This window comes from Mesoplodon bidens (genome assembly GCF_964165515.1).
Source record: "Mesoplodon bidens genome assembly, chromosome: 11".
Lineage (NCBI taxonomy): Eukaryota > Metazoa > Chordata > Mammalia > Artiodactyla > Ziphiidae > Mesoplodon > Mesoplodon bidens.
Window position 1 is genome coordinate 11,958,137 of NC_138167.1, and position 16,812 is coordinate 11,974,948.

Below are 16,812 nucleotides of genomic sequence, written 5' to 3' on the forward strand. Positions count from 1 at the left end.
GGATATTTGCCAACTGGAATATAATGCCGGAATGCCAGAATGTCAGAATGCCAGTGTATGCTAGAGTGTAATGGGGTTGAAGTTTGTACTCAGTACTACCTTTATAGTGATTTGCTTCCCTTCATATGGAAGTTTTAAAGGTAGTTATCATTAGGGGCTTTCCCCACCCAATGGGAATTTATCCATCCTAAGTTCTTTTATTTTTTAAATTTTTATTTATTTATTTATTTATTTTGGTGATCAGCGTTTTTGAAAACTGATAAATAGCCAGACTGTAGAGTGTTTATTGGATAAGTCTCATTGGTGCCATCCAATGACTATTTTAGGTAACTAATCACAGACAAGTGCTCATACACTATTACTTGAGAGCGGCGATATTTTTTGGTAAAAGTGGACATTGGTTTCAAAATTGAAATAAACAAATTTTAATAGCAAAATTGTAGTGATTCTCCAGAGGTCATTTAAAAAGTATTTGCCTAAAAGGTGAAGTGTCAGGAATAATATGAACTCATAAACTTCCATTAACATATTTATTCGTTCTTTTTTGGGGGGAGATTAACATACTTATTTAAATTTAAATGAAGTAGTTTTTATTATTATTTTTAGTTCTATCATGTAGCCTTTAAATTATGCTTATGATATTTTGATAGGATTAGTCATGTGCAGGTCTGTCCTAGCATGTAAGAATCCTTGCAGACTCTAGCTTGTGTGACTAGCACGATGTCCAGCATGGGTAGCAGCTTTATGAATAATGTTTTCTATTAAAAAAAAAATGCCCAGAGCGTTTTGGGATGCTTTCAGATTTTAATTTAGGAAAGTCTGTAATCAAGTCTGTCATCGAGAGGAAAGAGTTAAATAGGTTTTCTCTGAGGCTCTTAGCTCCTAGAGTAATTAATCAGATCTTCTCAAAGGACTGAGAGATGGATCTTTACCAATAGGGGGCCAAAGTTTTCCAGCTGCTTGATGAATTTCTCTGAGGTCTAACGATTGCTTCTGAACATTAGGCACACTTAGGGGCTTGGAGAAACTGTTTAGAAGTTTTCTCAGAGTACATTGAATTGAAAGGCTAAGTATTTGGAAATCCAAATGTGGTTTAGTAAGTTTTATGATGTGTCTTTACGAGAGTGTACAGTAGAGTGGTAAAACCAAGATCTTGGCAATGGAGTGTCTTGTATTATGGGAAACTATTAACAAATTTATTTAAGATGTTAATTTGTCTGAAAAACATGTGGTTTCCAAATTCGACAAGCATATATGAGCCCATGAAGCTTCCTAACTTGCTTTGCATGGAAAAGTAACAGGTATAGAGACTGAAGAACCAATGCTTGATTTAGGCTGATAGAGTGAATCTGTTTTATAAAGGCAAAAAATAGGCTAGGTAGAGTGTAAAAGAAAATGTAAAGGACTTTTTGTCTTCTTGCTTCTTAGATTTTTTTCTGCTGTCCTTACAAAGCAAAGCGTCTGGGATATGGTGAAATGTCAGTTATATTGTAAGTCCATATGTTAAGTCTGAGTCCAGAATGTAAGTTCTGGTGGTCTATAGAAGGGAGATGTTGTGCCTTTTAGGAGTATAATGGTATACTTTCTAATGACATTTCTGAAATAGAGGGAAAATGAAATATAGGAATGCCTTGTTTTATTGCACTTTAGTGTACTTGGCAGAAGTTGTGCTTTTTACAAATTGAAGGTTTGTGGCAACCCTGCGTCGAGCAAGTCTATCCCCATCATTTTCCAACAGCGTTTGCTCATTTCTTGTCTCTCTGTCACGTTTTGGTAACCCTTGCAATATTTCAAACTTTTTCATTGTTATTATATTTGTTATGGTAATCTGTGACTTGGGATCTTTGATGTTACTGTTGTAATTGTTTTGGGGCGCCACGAACCACACTCATATAAGATGGCAAACTTAATCAATAATCGTTGTGTGTGTTCTGACTGCTCTACCAACCTGCCGTTCCCCCATCTCTCTCCCTCTCCTCAGGCCTTCCTATTCCCTGTGGCTCAACAGTATTGAAATCAGGCCAATTAATAACTCTACAATGGCCTGTAAGCGTTCAAGTGAAAGGAAGAGTTGCACATCTCTCATTTTAAATCAAAAGCTAGAAATGATTAAGCTTAGTGAGAGAGGAATGCTGATAGGCCTCTTGCACCGAACAATCAAGTTGTGAATGCCAAAGAAAAGTTCTTGAAGGAACTTAAAAGTGCTACTCCAGTGAATACACAAACGATAAGACAGCGAAGCAGCCTTATTGCTGATATGGAGAAGATTGTAGTGATCTGGATAGAAGATCAAACCAGCCACAACATTGCCTTAAGTGAAATTCTAATCCAGAACTAGGCCCTAGCTCTCTTCAATTCTGTGAAGGCTGAGAGAGGTGAGGAAGCTGCAGAAGAGAAGTTTGAAGCTAGCAAAGGTTGGTTCATGAGGTTTAAGGAAAGAATCCATCTCCAAAACATCAAAGTGCAAGGTGAAGCAGCAAGTGCTGATGTAGAAGCTGCAGCAAGTTATCCAGAAGGTCTAGTTCAAAGAATGCAGGTGGCTACACTAAACAACAGATTTTCAGTGTAGATGAAATAGCTCTATTTTGGAAGAAGATGCTGTGTAGGACTTCCATAACTAGAGAGGAAAAGTCAGTGCCTGGCTTCAAAGTGTCAAAGGGCAGGCTAATTAACTGTCTTGTTAGGAGCTAATGCAGCTGGTGACTTTAGTTTGAAGCCAGTGCTCATTTACCATTCTGAAATCCTGAGAATTATGCAAAATCTACTTTGCCTGTGCTCTATAAATGAAACAACAAAGCCTGGATGACAGCACATCTGTTTATAATACGGTTTACTGACTATTTCAAATCCACAGTGAGACCTACCGCTCAGAAGAAGAAAATATTCCTTTCAAAATATTACTGCTCATTGACAATGCACCTGGTCACCCAAGGGCTCTGATGGAGGCGTACAATGAGATTAATGTTGTTTTCATGCCTGCTGACAACAACATCCATCCTGCAGCACATGGATTAAGGAGTAATTTTGATTTTCAATTCTTATTATTCAAGAAACACATTTTGTAAGGCTGCCATGTGATTCCTATGATGGATCTGGGCAAAGTAAATTGAAAACCTTCTGGAAAGTATTCACCATTCTAGATGTCACTAAGAACATTCATGATTCATGGGAAGAGGTCAAAATAGCAACATAAACAGGAGTTTGGAAGAAGATGATTCCAACCCCCATGGATGACTTTGAGGGGCCTAAGACTTCGGTGGGGGGGGAAGTAACTGCAGATGTGGTGGAAACAGCAAGAGAACTAGAAGTGGAGCCTGAAGATGTGACTGAATTGCTGCAGTCTCATGATAAAACTTGAACGAATGAGGAGTTGCTTCTTACGGATGAGCAAAGACAGTGGTTTCCTGAGATGGAATCTACTCCTGGTGAATATACTGTGAAGAGTCTTGAAATGACAACAGAAGATCTAGAATATTACATAAGCTTAGTTGATAAAGGCGCGGCAGGGTTTAAGAAGATTGAGTCCAATTTTGAAAGAAGTTCTTCTGTGGGTCAAATGCTGTCAAACAGCGTTGCATGCTACAGAGAAATTGTTGGTGAAAGGAAGAGTCAACTGATGTGGCAGACTTCACTGTGGTCTTATTTTAGGAAATTCCCACAGCCACTGCAACCTTCAGCAACCACGACCCTGATCAGTCAGCAGCCATCAGCTTCATGGCAGGACCCTTCACCAGCAAAAAACATTACGATTCACTAAAGGTTCAGATGATGGTTAGCATTTTTTAGCAATAGTTATTTTTTAATTAAGGCATATACATTTTTTTAGAAATAGTGCTATTGCACGCTTAATAGATTACAGTACAGTATAAGCATAACTTTTATATACACTGGGAAACCAAAAAATTGTTTGACTTTATCGCGATATTCACTTTATTGCAGTGGTCTGGAACTACACCTGTAGGATCTCTGAGGTCGGCCTGTAACAGGGTGGAACTTAGAGAATTACTAGAGAGAATTTAGTCTTATCTAAAGAGAGTTCTAGGGGCTTCCCTGGTGGCGCAGTGGTTGAGAGTCTGCCTGCCGATGCAGTGGACACGGGTTCATGCCCCGGTCCGGGAGGATCCCACATGCCGCGGAGCGGCTGGGCCCGTGAGCCATGGCTGCTGAGCCTGCGCGTCCGGAGCCTGTGCTCCGCAACGGGAGAGGCCACATCAGTGAGAGGCCCGTGTACCCGCAAAAAAAAAAAAAAAAAAAAAAAGAGAGAGTTCTAGTTTTTGCCTTTGGCTTTGGGAGGTAATATCGAAGTCCTTGAAACGTCCTGCCTGATAAGAGTGGTTTGGGGCCACACCAGATGACCTAACAATGTGGTTCATGGTGAATGCTTTGGGTCATGGGTATCAGGGCATGGTAACCATGTCTTTGTGACCAAACCCTCATAAAAACTCTGGATGCCGAGGCCCAGATGAGCTTCCTTTGTTGGCAGTACTCTGCATATTACCATGCATTGCTGCCAAGAGGAGTTAAAGCTGGTCATTATTCCACTGAGAGGGGACAGCTGGAATCTCTGTGTTTGGAACTCTCCTGGACTCTGCCTTGTATGTCTCTTCCTTGGCTGATTTTAATCCATATTCTTTTGCTGTGATAAACCGTAACTGTGAGTATAATATTGACAGCTTTTTAGCTTTCAGTGAGTTCTAGAAGTCCTTTTAGTAAATTATCAAACCCGACGGTGGTCTTGGGGGCCTCCCCACCCCACTACTTATAATTGATGTGAGAAATGAGTGCCGTCCTTGGAAAATTCCTCCAATTTTTGTGTCAGTAAAAAGCTCATTAGATGCTCTTTGGGCATGAGTGGGGCTTATCAACTATAGGATGATCCTGCTGGGACATTTCATGGAAAGACTCCCAGCTGTTCATTAACTTTGGGTCTTCCTTGGCCTGGTCCGTTTCTGCAGAGTTGAATCCTTCAGTCTTTTGCCTGGGGGAACAGAGGCTAGACTGCTAGTGTTCTGAGGGTAGAGGAAGGGAAGGGTGGTAGCTCTGGATTTCAACTTTCACTGTGTTTTCTCTATGATAATCTTGACCACAGAAGTAGTACAGGGTGTTGAGAGAGCATGTTATTAGAGGCACCTAATGTATACGGGGTGTCAGGGAAAGCTTCATAGAGAATGATTAAACTGATATCTGAAGGATGAGAAAGGAGCTTGCCAGGTGAGAATGAGGGAATAGTATTCTGGGCAGAGGGCTTATAAATTTGAGTAGATATATCAGTATTACTTGGGAAAGGGGAGCAAGTAAGTGGTCAATTTGTTAACAACCGTCTATATAATCAGAAAAATAGCACCAGGGATGTAATACCAAAGGCGATTTTTAGATTGAAGGGAATCCCTCTTTTGGTGGTTAGTTATATTAACTAATTAATACCATGTCTTTTTCAGATATGTAAATAAAGGCAGTGAGGTTCTAAATGAAATTCTTGCTTAGGAGTCAGGATTTAAACCTACCACATTGGGTGTGAGAAGTTGGACTTTGTGAAGAGCTGAATGTTTACATTAGTCCTAAGTTTTCTTGTTAATTTGTCTGAAGTTGCTTGTTGACTTTGTCTTCTAGATGTCACTTGAGGTTTGTTTGTTTTTTGTAGTGGTAATATGACCAATTAGAGTAGTTTTAAGTAGATGCTGAAATTTAGATTAACGATTACTTGTACCTAACTATTCAGATGGCAAACTAATGGTTTGCAAGAACTTTTGAATTTGCCTTTAGAATCCTAGGGCAGATTATAATGACACTTCCCAGGTTTAAAACTTTGAAATGTCTCCCGTTTTTCTGTTGAGTTAGATATAATTGTCTCAATCTTCATCTTTCAGGCTTTGTTTCTGTTTCTCTCTGATATGTACTTGATTCTTCAGAAAAGAAAGAAAAGTTTGATTTTTCCTGAACTAAATTTGAGTTCTTCCACCTTAGGGTCTTGCTTCAGATTCTGCTCTTTGCCTTCTCAGCTACCCGCCACCTCCATCGCTACCTCTTCATAGCCGTTGGTGCAGTTCTTCCAATGTGACTTTTTTTTTAGTTCCCCCACCAGCAAACCGTCACTTTTTCTTAAACTTCCATAGCACCGTGCCCCTTGTTTGCTCATTAAAAAGGCAGAATAAGACTTAAGGTCCTTATTTCTACTCTTATTTTCACATCTCTTGGTTGCAAGTTATCTAACTAATTTTGGCACCTGGTGTGATAAGACTTACTAAATCTGTTTATAGCTGACTTGAATTCAGATTCCTATTTATTTTCCCGATGATCTGTTTTCAAGTGTTCTCAGTCTGCTTTAGAGAATGCGTATGTGTTCTAAGTTATCCTTGTTCTGAGTATCTCTTCAGAATATCCCCATTTTATTTACATCTGTATTTGACATTGTAATTTGATATCAAAGGCAAAAGAGCCCACCCATTTGGCCCTGTTGTTTTTTTTCCTTTTAACTATTTCTTTCAACTGTTTTAAACTAACTTATTTTTTTCCTCCCAGGTTTTGAAAGAAGTAAATGTTCGTTATACAGAATTGGCAGAAACTGGGCTGTAGTTTTCCCCCCTTTCCATTCTGTCTTACATACCAGCTGGTCAAATCAATTAACAGGGGTTCTCCAGAATCTCACATGTGGGGTCCTCTGTCTAAATTTCAAGATTCTCTGTGACCTGCTACCACCTTATGCCACCTTATGCCACCATATCTTTACTCCCAAACACAACTTTGGTCATTGTTATTGTTCTGTGAACAGACCATCACCATTCCTATATTGGTCTTTATTCATATTATACCCATTTGAAATGTCTTCCCTCTCCTTGACTTGCAGTTAATTTCTGCTCATCTATCAGGGCAAGTAGGATTGTTGAAAGCTTCCCTGGCCGGCCTAGCCTTCTCAGAGTGACGGAGTTGGAGCCAGAACCCAGTGTCCTGCCCTTTTCTGTACTGTCATGCCCTCTGTTTACCACTCCTGCTCAGATCCATTGAATGATGACTGTCACACCAAGCTGGCTGGTTCTTTCCTCCTTGGCAATGATGGCTTTCTAACCTGGTGGGTAAGTTAATCAGCGAAGACCTATATCATCACACCAGCTGTACTATAAAAACATTGTAAAAGTGCCTAGCACAGTCAGTGCTCCATAAACAGCTGTCTGTGGTTTTCCAACTCCAAATCCAATAATGCCCATAGCACAGAACCAGAATCTGGAATTCCTTTCTTCCAGGGCAGTGCTGTGTATCCAGAGCTGGTGCCCGTCATGCTCCTCTGAAGCTCCTAACGTGGCAGCCTAGTACAAGGCCTCAGTAGATGGCCTGTGGGTTCAGTCATGTTACCACTGTGCTGTTAAAAGTTTTACAGTAAATTCACTTGGAACTCTAGTAAATTAAAAACAAAATGGGTGGGAACTATTGAATATTTTAACCGCCTCTGTCTTTTACTTTTTGGTTCAAGCCAAGAGTACATTTCTCAAACAGCTTTGATAAGTGGACTGCTGAGAAAAACTATACAGTCCCAACCTGGCAGGTTAACAGTTCTTTGAACTAGTTAATGAAATGCTTCCTACTGGAAACCTGGAGAAATACTTAGTTTCTGAAAAACCTTTTGATAATGCTTCCCCTAAGAGTTTAAGAAAAATGCCAACAGAGTAAAAAGTACTGCTTTTTTCATAGATTTCAACATGTTTAAACAATAGCAGAAAAGAATACAAGGGAAATAGCTGCTGTTTGTTCCCCAGGGAGGTCAGTCATTGGTTGACACCAGTTTTATAATGGCAAATAATATTTTCAGTGCTAACAGAACTCTTTGCAGGAGAGCTTAGAAAAATAACTGATGGACATCAAGTTAAAGGTAATTTTGAAAAGTGAAAAATATGTTAGCTTTGTAATAAATTGAGGTGAATTTAAAAACATGGGCACCCATTGCTATGCTATTTTAACCTACAGAGTTTCACTGTGTTTTTTAAAAACATTTAATTGAGGTATGTCTTAGTCTATTCAGGCTGCTGTAGCAGAAATATCATAGAATGTGCAGCTTATAAGAAACAGGAATTTATTTCTCACACTTCTGGAGGCTGGGAAGTCCAAGATCAAGGTGCCGGCAGATTCGATGTTTCATGAGGACCAGCTTCCTCGTTGGTGGCTGTGTTTTCACTGTAACCTGACAAGGGAAAGGGGCAGGGGACCTCTCTGGGGCCTTTTTTATAAGGGCAGTAATCCCATTCATGAGGGCTCCATCCTCATGACCTGTTCACCTCCTAGGGGCCCCAACCTCCAAATACAATTACTTGGGGAATTAGGTTTCAACATATGAATCGGGGCAGAGGGAGGGCACAAACATGCAGAGCTAGCAGGGCATAATGTATACAGTAAAGTGTTCTAATCATAAATGTATTGTTTAGTTTTTACATACCTATATAAGTGAGTTTCAGTGTAATTTGATTTACATATTTGTGTTAGTGGAATGTCAAATCTTTACATTTTAAAGTTTGAGAAGGAGAAAAATAGTTCTTAGTCTGCCATTTTGTACTTGTGAAGCAGTTTGCTATTACAAGCTTTTCATATTGGTTTCTGTATGTTATTTATCGCTATAAAGTAAATTACTGCAAAACTTAATGACCTAAAACAACAATAAACATTTATCATGTCACACAGTTTCTGTGGGTCAGAAATTTGGGAGTGGTTTAGCCGTGTGGTTCTGGTGTGGGGTCTCTCAGGAGGCTGCAGTCACCTGCAGGTTTGACTGGACCTGGGGATCCACTTCCAAAGCGTCTGCCTCCAGTGTTTGCAGTTAGTGTTGGCAACTGGTGAGAGCCCTCAGTTCTTGGCCATGTGGACCTCTCCTTAGGGCTGCTCGAGTGTCCTTATGACATGGCCTCTGACTTCTCCTAGATCCTAGATAGTAAGGCAAAAGCCTCAATGTGTTTTATTACCAATTGTTAGAAGTCACACACTGATATTTCTACAATATCTTATTGGTCGCAGAGGTCAGTCCTATTCATTGTGGAAGGAGCGTGAATATTGGGAGATAAGAATCACAGAGGGTGATTTTGGAGGCTGACTACATTGGTTTCCCTTATTCATTGTGTTATTTATTTAGCTTTTTTTTTTTTTTTTGCGGTACGCGGGCCTCTCACCATTGTGGAGCACAGGCTCTGGATGCGCAGGCTCAGCGGCCATGGCTCACGGGCCCAGCTGCTCCGCAGCATGTGGGATCTTCCCGGAGCGGGGCACGAACCCGCGTCCCCTGCATTGGCAGGTGGACTCTCACCCCCTGCGCCACCAGGGAAGCCCTTTAGCTTGTTTTTGTATATAGTTTCTTTCTTTTTTTTTTTTTTTAAGATTTCAAACATTCAAAAAAGCAGAAGGTCTAATATAAAGAACACCCATATATACCAATCACCTAGACTTAAGAGCTGCTAATAATTTGCTGTGTACTTCGGCAGTTTTTTTTCTGAAACATTTTAAATTAAAAGTACAGACATCGTGACATTTCACTTATAGTTTTTGCATCTTTAAGAAATAAAGGTATTTTCTTGCAATACCATAATACCATTGTGACAATAACCAAATTTTTTAAAAAATTATTTATTATTTATTTATTTTTATTTTTGGCTATGTTGGGTCTTCGTTGCTGCACCGGGCTTTCTCTGGTTGCGGCGAGTGGGGGCTACCCTTCGTTGTGGTGCCCGGGCTTCTCATTGCAGTGGCTTCTCTTGTTGTGGAGCACGGGCTCTAGGCGCGTGGGCTTCAGTAGTTGTGGCTCGCAGGCTCTAGGCACGTGGGCTTCAGTAGTTGTGGCTCGCAGGCTCTAGAGTGCAAGCTCGGTAGTTGTGGCGCACGGGCTTAGTTGCTCTGCGGCATGTGGGATATTCCCGGGCCGGGGGCACGAACCCGCGTCCCCTGCATTGGCAGGCGGACTCTCAACCACTGCGCCACCAGGGAAGCCCAGTTTTCATCATTTTTCAACTGAAAGATTCCTAACGGATGGAACCTGTGGGATCAGTTGGGAACCGCTGGTTGAAAGCATTGCTTTTTGCTCTCATGTGTGGGCTTACATTTTGTATTATTCACTTCCTTTCCTCCCCAAGCTTTTTCAGGAGAGGAACAACCTATTTACTGCCATTGCATTCCTCACACCGTTTAGCACAGTGCCTGTACTGAGGAAACGCTAAGTGGAGAGGCCGTAGGACTTGCATGGGGGCACTTCGTTCCACCAAGGATTTATGTTCATCTAGCTACGTAACTGCAGCCACCAACTGCTGCTAAGCTTTTGAGGCTGATAACCAAGTGATTATGGGCATCCTGGGAACAAGTGGAGCTGAAATAGCCAACTGAGGACTGGACCAAACAGTATTTTAGGTGCCACAATAAACGATTGGGTTCTCCTTTCAGTGTCCAGAGTAACCTGCTGACAATAGCTAACAGATCGAGGAGTATAATTGACAGAAATAGCAGCTGATTACTAAAGAGCAGCAATAGTTGAGAAATGGCTGATGTCTCAAGGAGGGATGAAGGATAAAAAGAAAGTGAGGAAGCTTTAAAATCCTGATGTGACACTGCTGTGCGAAGCCAGGTGCAGGAACGCACACACCTTGTCACATGAACCCGAACTATCTTCCTCTGTGATGATGTATTCTGAAAGAGTGTATAACCCATGTAACTGGGGATTCAAGACCGCCTGATGGAAGAGGAGTGTAAGCAGAGAATAGACAAGACTGGTGCAGAGGAAACCAACTGGCAGATCAAGTTGGCCTTCAACTTGGTGCCAGCAGTCTAACTGAAGTATTTCAGAGGGTGTAGTAAACTCATCACTCACCTGGGCTTGGATCGGTAACCTTAAGAATGGTCTGGTTGGTGAATGTATGTGGGTTGGGACTTAGAGATTTAGGAGCAGGGTTGCTGTGGGGAGATAACATAGTAGCAAGGCTTTGTGGGCTGTGGCAGTATAAGCTGCTAGGTTGCTGCTGTTTTAGTTTCTGGACTGTCCATCTGGATTCTAAGGACTGCGCTTACACAGTAGAATGTTAGAAGAGTTGGCTAATGTCCAGTGGGGACATGGATGCCCTGGAGGGCTCACCCAGGGTTTATTGGATGCTAGACTAGACCTTGGGAAGAAGACTCATTCCAGACCCCACCTGCTGGAAAAGATGAGGCTCCCAGCACAGTCTCTATCTTGTATCTTTATGGCTTAGGACCTGGGCAAGGCTGAGTCTCCTCACTTATGTAAATTGCGTATCTTCTTAGCTTGGCTGGATCTGGCATATACTGACCTTCAGGGTTCCTTTTTTTTTTTTTTTTTTTTTTTTTTAAACAAAGTTAACCAAGGCTAAGGTTGAAAGACTAGACATGATGAAGTTGATACTTCACCAGTTTCAGTGTCTGTGGTAAAAAATAAATTTCCTGTGATGCAAGGGGTTTATTGAGCACCTATTTCTGTGCTAGGCACTTGTAACTGATTCCTGGGAAGTTGCAAATTAGAATTGAAAATAAACAACACAGAAATAATAGACATCTGGGTGCCTACAATAGGAAGGGGTTCTCAGTAATAGACTCTGGGATTAAAAATGTACTGCACAAGAAAGGGGTGGGGTGGGAGGAATTGGGAGACTGGGATTGACACATATACATTATTGATACTATGTATAAAATAGACAACTGATGGGAACATACTGTATAGCACAGGGAACTCTACCTTATGCACTGTGGTAATCTAAATGGGAGGGAAGTCCAAAAGGGAGGTCGATATCTGTATGTTTATGGCTGATTCATTGTGTTGTGCGGTAGAGGCTAACACAGCCTTGTAAAGCAACCATACTCCAATAGAAATTAATTAAAAAAATGTACTGCACAAGTGCATATGAAGAAATGACTGGAGACAACACTAAGGCACAAATTTGGGTGGTACAATTAAATGTAAAAACCCAGAAAGAATGAGAAGTAAAAACATGGGAGGTTTAATTTTTCTTTTCCAAATTTGGGCAAGTCTTGATGAATTATCACAATTGATTTTTCTCCATTGAGAACAAAGGTGAAATCAAAGTACAACATAAACCTCCTATCATGGAGTTGTCATTGGTGTTACACATTTTAGGAATATTGTACAGAAGTACAGGAATGTCCCTGAAGACAAATGGAAGTGATGGAAAGGCTACGAAGTAGGTTTGCAGGGAAAATGATCTCTGTCCCCACTGAGACTTAAATAGGAAAAAAAATAATAATAAAAAATTGTGAGAGGAGTATTTGAGAACAAATTTATAACTGAAAGAAGGGCCTGAAAGCCACCAAAATGGCATACTAAGAGGAACACTGGGATTTTCTTCTTGGGAGAGTTTTCAGAAAGGAGTATCATCACCTTCCAATTGTGGCTTCACGTCTTTTCTCCCCAAAGGCCCGTGTACTTGAAACCCCTCCTGGCCCCATAAGAGAAGCTTCTATGATCCTGATGAGATTGTGTGCCTTAGAATCACTTCTCCTGGAAAAAAAGACGCTAAAGGGTACTCGAATAAAATATTAAAAATGGTGAAGGACATAACAAAGGCCAGTCAGTTCTTTCTTTTCCCCAGACCCCATAATAGGAGAACAAGGGTTATTTGGTGAAATTAAGGAGTAGCAAATTCAGTGCTAATAAAATGGGATAGTCCTTTATATAATTCATTACCATAGGAGATCACAGAGGCAAATTCTGTGGCTGGATTAACTATGGGGCTGGATGATTTTGTGACCACTAAAGATATTTTTAGCAGTGATACTGTCGAGAAGTAATCCTGTTACATTCTCCCAGAGATGGTTTGCAGGGACCTCTCTGTCACGTGGTGTCTGAAACGTGTGAGGGCAGGCCTTGTGGGCTCTAACCTTTGGTGAGGAGTTGTACTAAAAATTAGTTTTTAAGGGGAATGTCCTCAGGTATTCCATTCCTGTCTCAGTCCCACCTTCTCTTGTGGAGATCCAAAAGCCTTTAATCAGAAGCAATTGGGGTACAGAGTTTCATTATACAAGATGAGGAATTCCTGGAGATCTTTTGTATAGCAATGTGACTATAGTTAACAGTGCTCTGTTGTATACTTTAAATTTGCTAAGAGAGTAGATCTTAAATGTTCTCAGTGTACATAAAAAAACAAAAAGAAAAAAGGATACAGTAAATGTGTGAAGCAATAGATAATGTTAATTAGCTTGACTGTGGTGATTATTTCACCGTGTGTACATTTATCAGGACATACACCTTAGATATATACTATTTTTATTTGTCAGCTATACCTCAACCAGGCTGGGGGGGAAAAGTAAGCAGTAAAAAAAAACAAAAATAAGAAGAAGCAATTTGGAAAGACATCACCCAGATCATTTCTGGTCTTTGGGAACCCTTAGTTTATTTCTTGAATGCCACCCGTGTGTCAGGTACCTTGCTTGGAGTTTTAAAAATCTGTTGGGGGGCTTCCCTGGTGGCGCAGTGGTTGAGAGTCCGTGGAGCGGCTGGGCGTGTGAGCCATGGCCGCTGAGCCTGGGCGTCCGGAGCCTGTGTTCCACAATGGGAGAGGCCACAACAGTGAGAGGCCCGCGTACCGCAAAAAAAAAAAAAAAAAAAAAAAAAAAATCTGTTGGGAATACGAACATCTGGACAAATCAGTGCTATTCAGAATGCACTAAAGATGGACTGTAAGTATTGAAAGCATGGAAGCACAAAGAAGCAAAGGAATAGCTCAACCTGTGTAGTTCAGGGAAGGTTCACAGAGAAGGTGGCAAAGGAACTGTCAGGATAACAGAGGGCATTCCAGGCGGAGGGAGCAAACAGCACGCACAGGTCCAGAGACAGAACACGATGTGACGTGTCAGTGAACTCCCAGGAGTTTAGGAAGGCTGTGCCTCAGGGTTGGGGGTGGTGGAGAGGGAGAAAATGGCACGTGAGAGAGGATGGAGCCCGATGGTGAAGAGTCCGGGGGTGGCCTGAGACCTCCCTCCTGCAGCAGGGTCTGGGGATGGGGAGGGGAGCTTCTAGGAGGTGTCATGTGACTGATTAAGGACCACCCCTCAAAGCCTTGCCCTACCGCCTAGGCTTCCCTCTTTTGGCCACTGTCAGCAGTGGCTTGGCGGTCAGCCTTGTATTTCACGCCACTCCTTCAGTAATTTTGACTGTTGGCAGGGAAACAATCTTTACCAGGAACCTAATCACCATTATTAGTAGTTAAAAAAAAAAAGACCTCTCCAGCCTTTGGGTAGAGAGGGGTTGTTACAGGTCTTAGATAAATTGGGAAGAGTCTAGCGTGTCTGTCTGGTCTGACTCTCTTGGGCTCTACCTAGACGCAAATCAGTCTTTGGGTGGAGAAGCAGCAGATTTCATGTCCCTGACCATAGACTCCCATTTCCTCTGTGAAGCTGGGTCAGCAGACAAGCTGGAAAGCATACAGTGTCTTCAAGGAGCAGATGGATTGAAACATTAAAAACCTGTTTTGTTACAAGATTTTGACTAACAAAATAATTTAACCAGAAAAAAAAGCGCTCAAACTTTGTTCCTTCTTCAGTGATATTTATTTATTTAATTTTTAAAAATTCTTTTTTTTTGGCCCCACTGCCCAGCTTGTGGGATCTCAGTTCCTTGACCAGGGATTGAACCTGGGCCATGGCAGTGAAAGCTGGGAATCCTAACCACTAGGCCACCGGGGAACTCCCATTCTTCAGTGATACAAGAATATCATTATTAATCACTCAGACTCTAATTTGGAATTTCTATACTGTTAATATTGATAAGAAGAATTGAATGAAAATGAGAGAATGTCTTTGTAGAAACTGGTTTTCTTGGTGGTCTTATCTTTGAGGTGGATGCAAATACTTTATTACTATTATGATATGTGTTGTTACATAGTACAGTATGCATTCAGCAGTTTTCTCCATCACATTGTAAAGAACTGTGTAATTGTGACATGTTTCCTAATGAATCACCTTTCCCACAGCAGTCTTTTTTTTTCTTTTTTTTTAAATAAATAATTTATTTATTTTTGGCTGCATTGGGTCTTCGCTGTGGTGCATGGGCTTCTCATTGCAGTGGCTTCTCTTGTTGCAGAGCACGGGCTCTAGGCACGTGGTCTTCAGTAGCTGTGGCTCACGGGCTCTAGAGCGCACGCTCAGTAGTTGTGGCGCACGGGCTTAGTTGCTCCACGGCATGTGGGATCTTCCCGGACCAGGGTTTGAACCCGTGTCCTCTGCCTTGGCAGGTGGATTCTTAACCACTGTGCCACCAGGGAAGCCCCACCTGGAAGAATTCTCCTTTGAGGAAAGAATGGGCTGTGTCCTATCAGCATCTAGTAGTTATTAATTTTATCAGCAAGGAGGTAGTGATCAAGGATTCCTTTAAGCCCCAATATTAATTCACCTATGTGTTTATTAACCGTTCATTCTCCTGGACTGGACACTCACAAATAAGTCTCTGCTGGCAGAAGTGAGGCCCGTGGCATGAGTAGCACATTTTCCTCCACGGTTAGACGTATCTGTGTAATGAATCAGTACAGGTTCTTCTAGTTCCAAATGTACTTGATTGTACACGAAGTAGGCCTTTTCATGGCTGGGCTTCCTTCAACGAGGTTAGTTATTTGTAGTTCAGCAAAAAAGAAATAGAAGGCTTAAAAGAGCTTTGCTACTTAGTGATAAATCTATCCTTTCAAGGACCATGTAAAAGCAGGTGAATATGTTTAATAAAACTTTTAAAGTGTTCTTCTTTTGCCTTTAGACCTTAGCTGGATCTCCAAAATACAGGTGAATCAACCGGCAGTTCTGAGGCGTGCAGAACAAATCCAGGCCCGCAGACCCGTGAAAAAGGAGTGGCAAGTAAGGGCTCTTCCTGAGAATTCTCTCCCTGTAGTTTACAGCCCTGGTCCCTTCCCTTCCCTCAACGCCACGAGATTGAATTTTGCTCAAGATGCATCTAAACTTAAAAGATTGCAGCTGTCCATGACTTATTTTAATAATTCATATATGATGATGATGGGTTGGAGAAAGATAACACATTTATCCAAACAAGTTAAAAATCTTATCACTCTTGAGTGGCAAAGCCACAAATGAATTTGAGGCATCTTTATTCATGAGTGAATTAAATGGCATATTTTCTCAACGTATTTATTCAGTTTCTTAGACATACCTTCTTTGGTTGGCTTCTATTTTAATTTTAAAACCGTAACACCTAAACCTGGTGTGTCCGCTGTTGAGGCCCTGAGGTATGAGTTGACCTTCTTTGACCATCATGTTTACCATACTAATTAATTTTCCTAAATCATTTTTCAAAATTCGAAAAGTGATGTTTCATAGAGTACTTGTGGTCAGCATATTGTTCAGTGTGTACCAGCGAAAGACGTGCTATGCATCTCAGGACTAAAAGGAATTCAGAGTCTGTTTCACAAGTGATTGAATCCTTTAGGATGACAGGTCACATTTTGCTCATCCTTAGAAATAATCTGATTGAAAAGATAAAAGGCATTCATCAGAATGAGTTGTGAAATATGAATATTGTTTAAAAATTATAATTGGATTAAATTGAAAAAACACAAAAAACAAAGAAGATGGAGACTCTTTTTACAGTGTCTCATTCCAGACCCCAGGCTGGAGGTAAAATGTACGATAGAAAATCTTGTTCCCAAGTGCTCCCCTAGCGGGTGGCCCTCTGAGGCTCCTTGTGAATGAAATGGAAAAGTCACATGTGGGGAGACTTGATCTATTAGGGATTTCAATTTGGGTTATCTATGGGAGAAAAACATTTATAAGCTATTTTCTCCCCTTTTATTTTATTCTATGTAACATTCATTTTTTTGGTCACTCTTG

General features: G+C 41.1%; 1 protein-coding gene across 1 annotated transcript in view; it reads left to right on the top strand.

The window, feature by feature from the left end:
* Nucleotides 1-16,812, top strand: part of DERA (deoxyribose-phosphate aldolase) — a 108,070-nt gene that overhangs the window by 17,080 nt on the left and 74,178 nt on the right. The window contains exon 2 of the mRNA XM_081248833.1: nt 15,728-15,825. Coding sequence (XP_081104959.1) covers nt 15,728-15,825 — 98 coding nt within the window. The remainder of the gene's footprint in view (nt 1-15,727; nt 15,826-16,812) is intronic.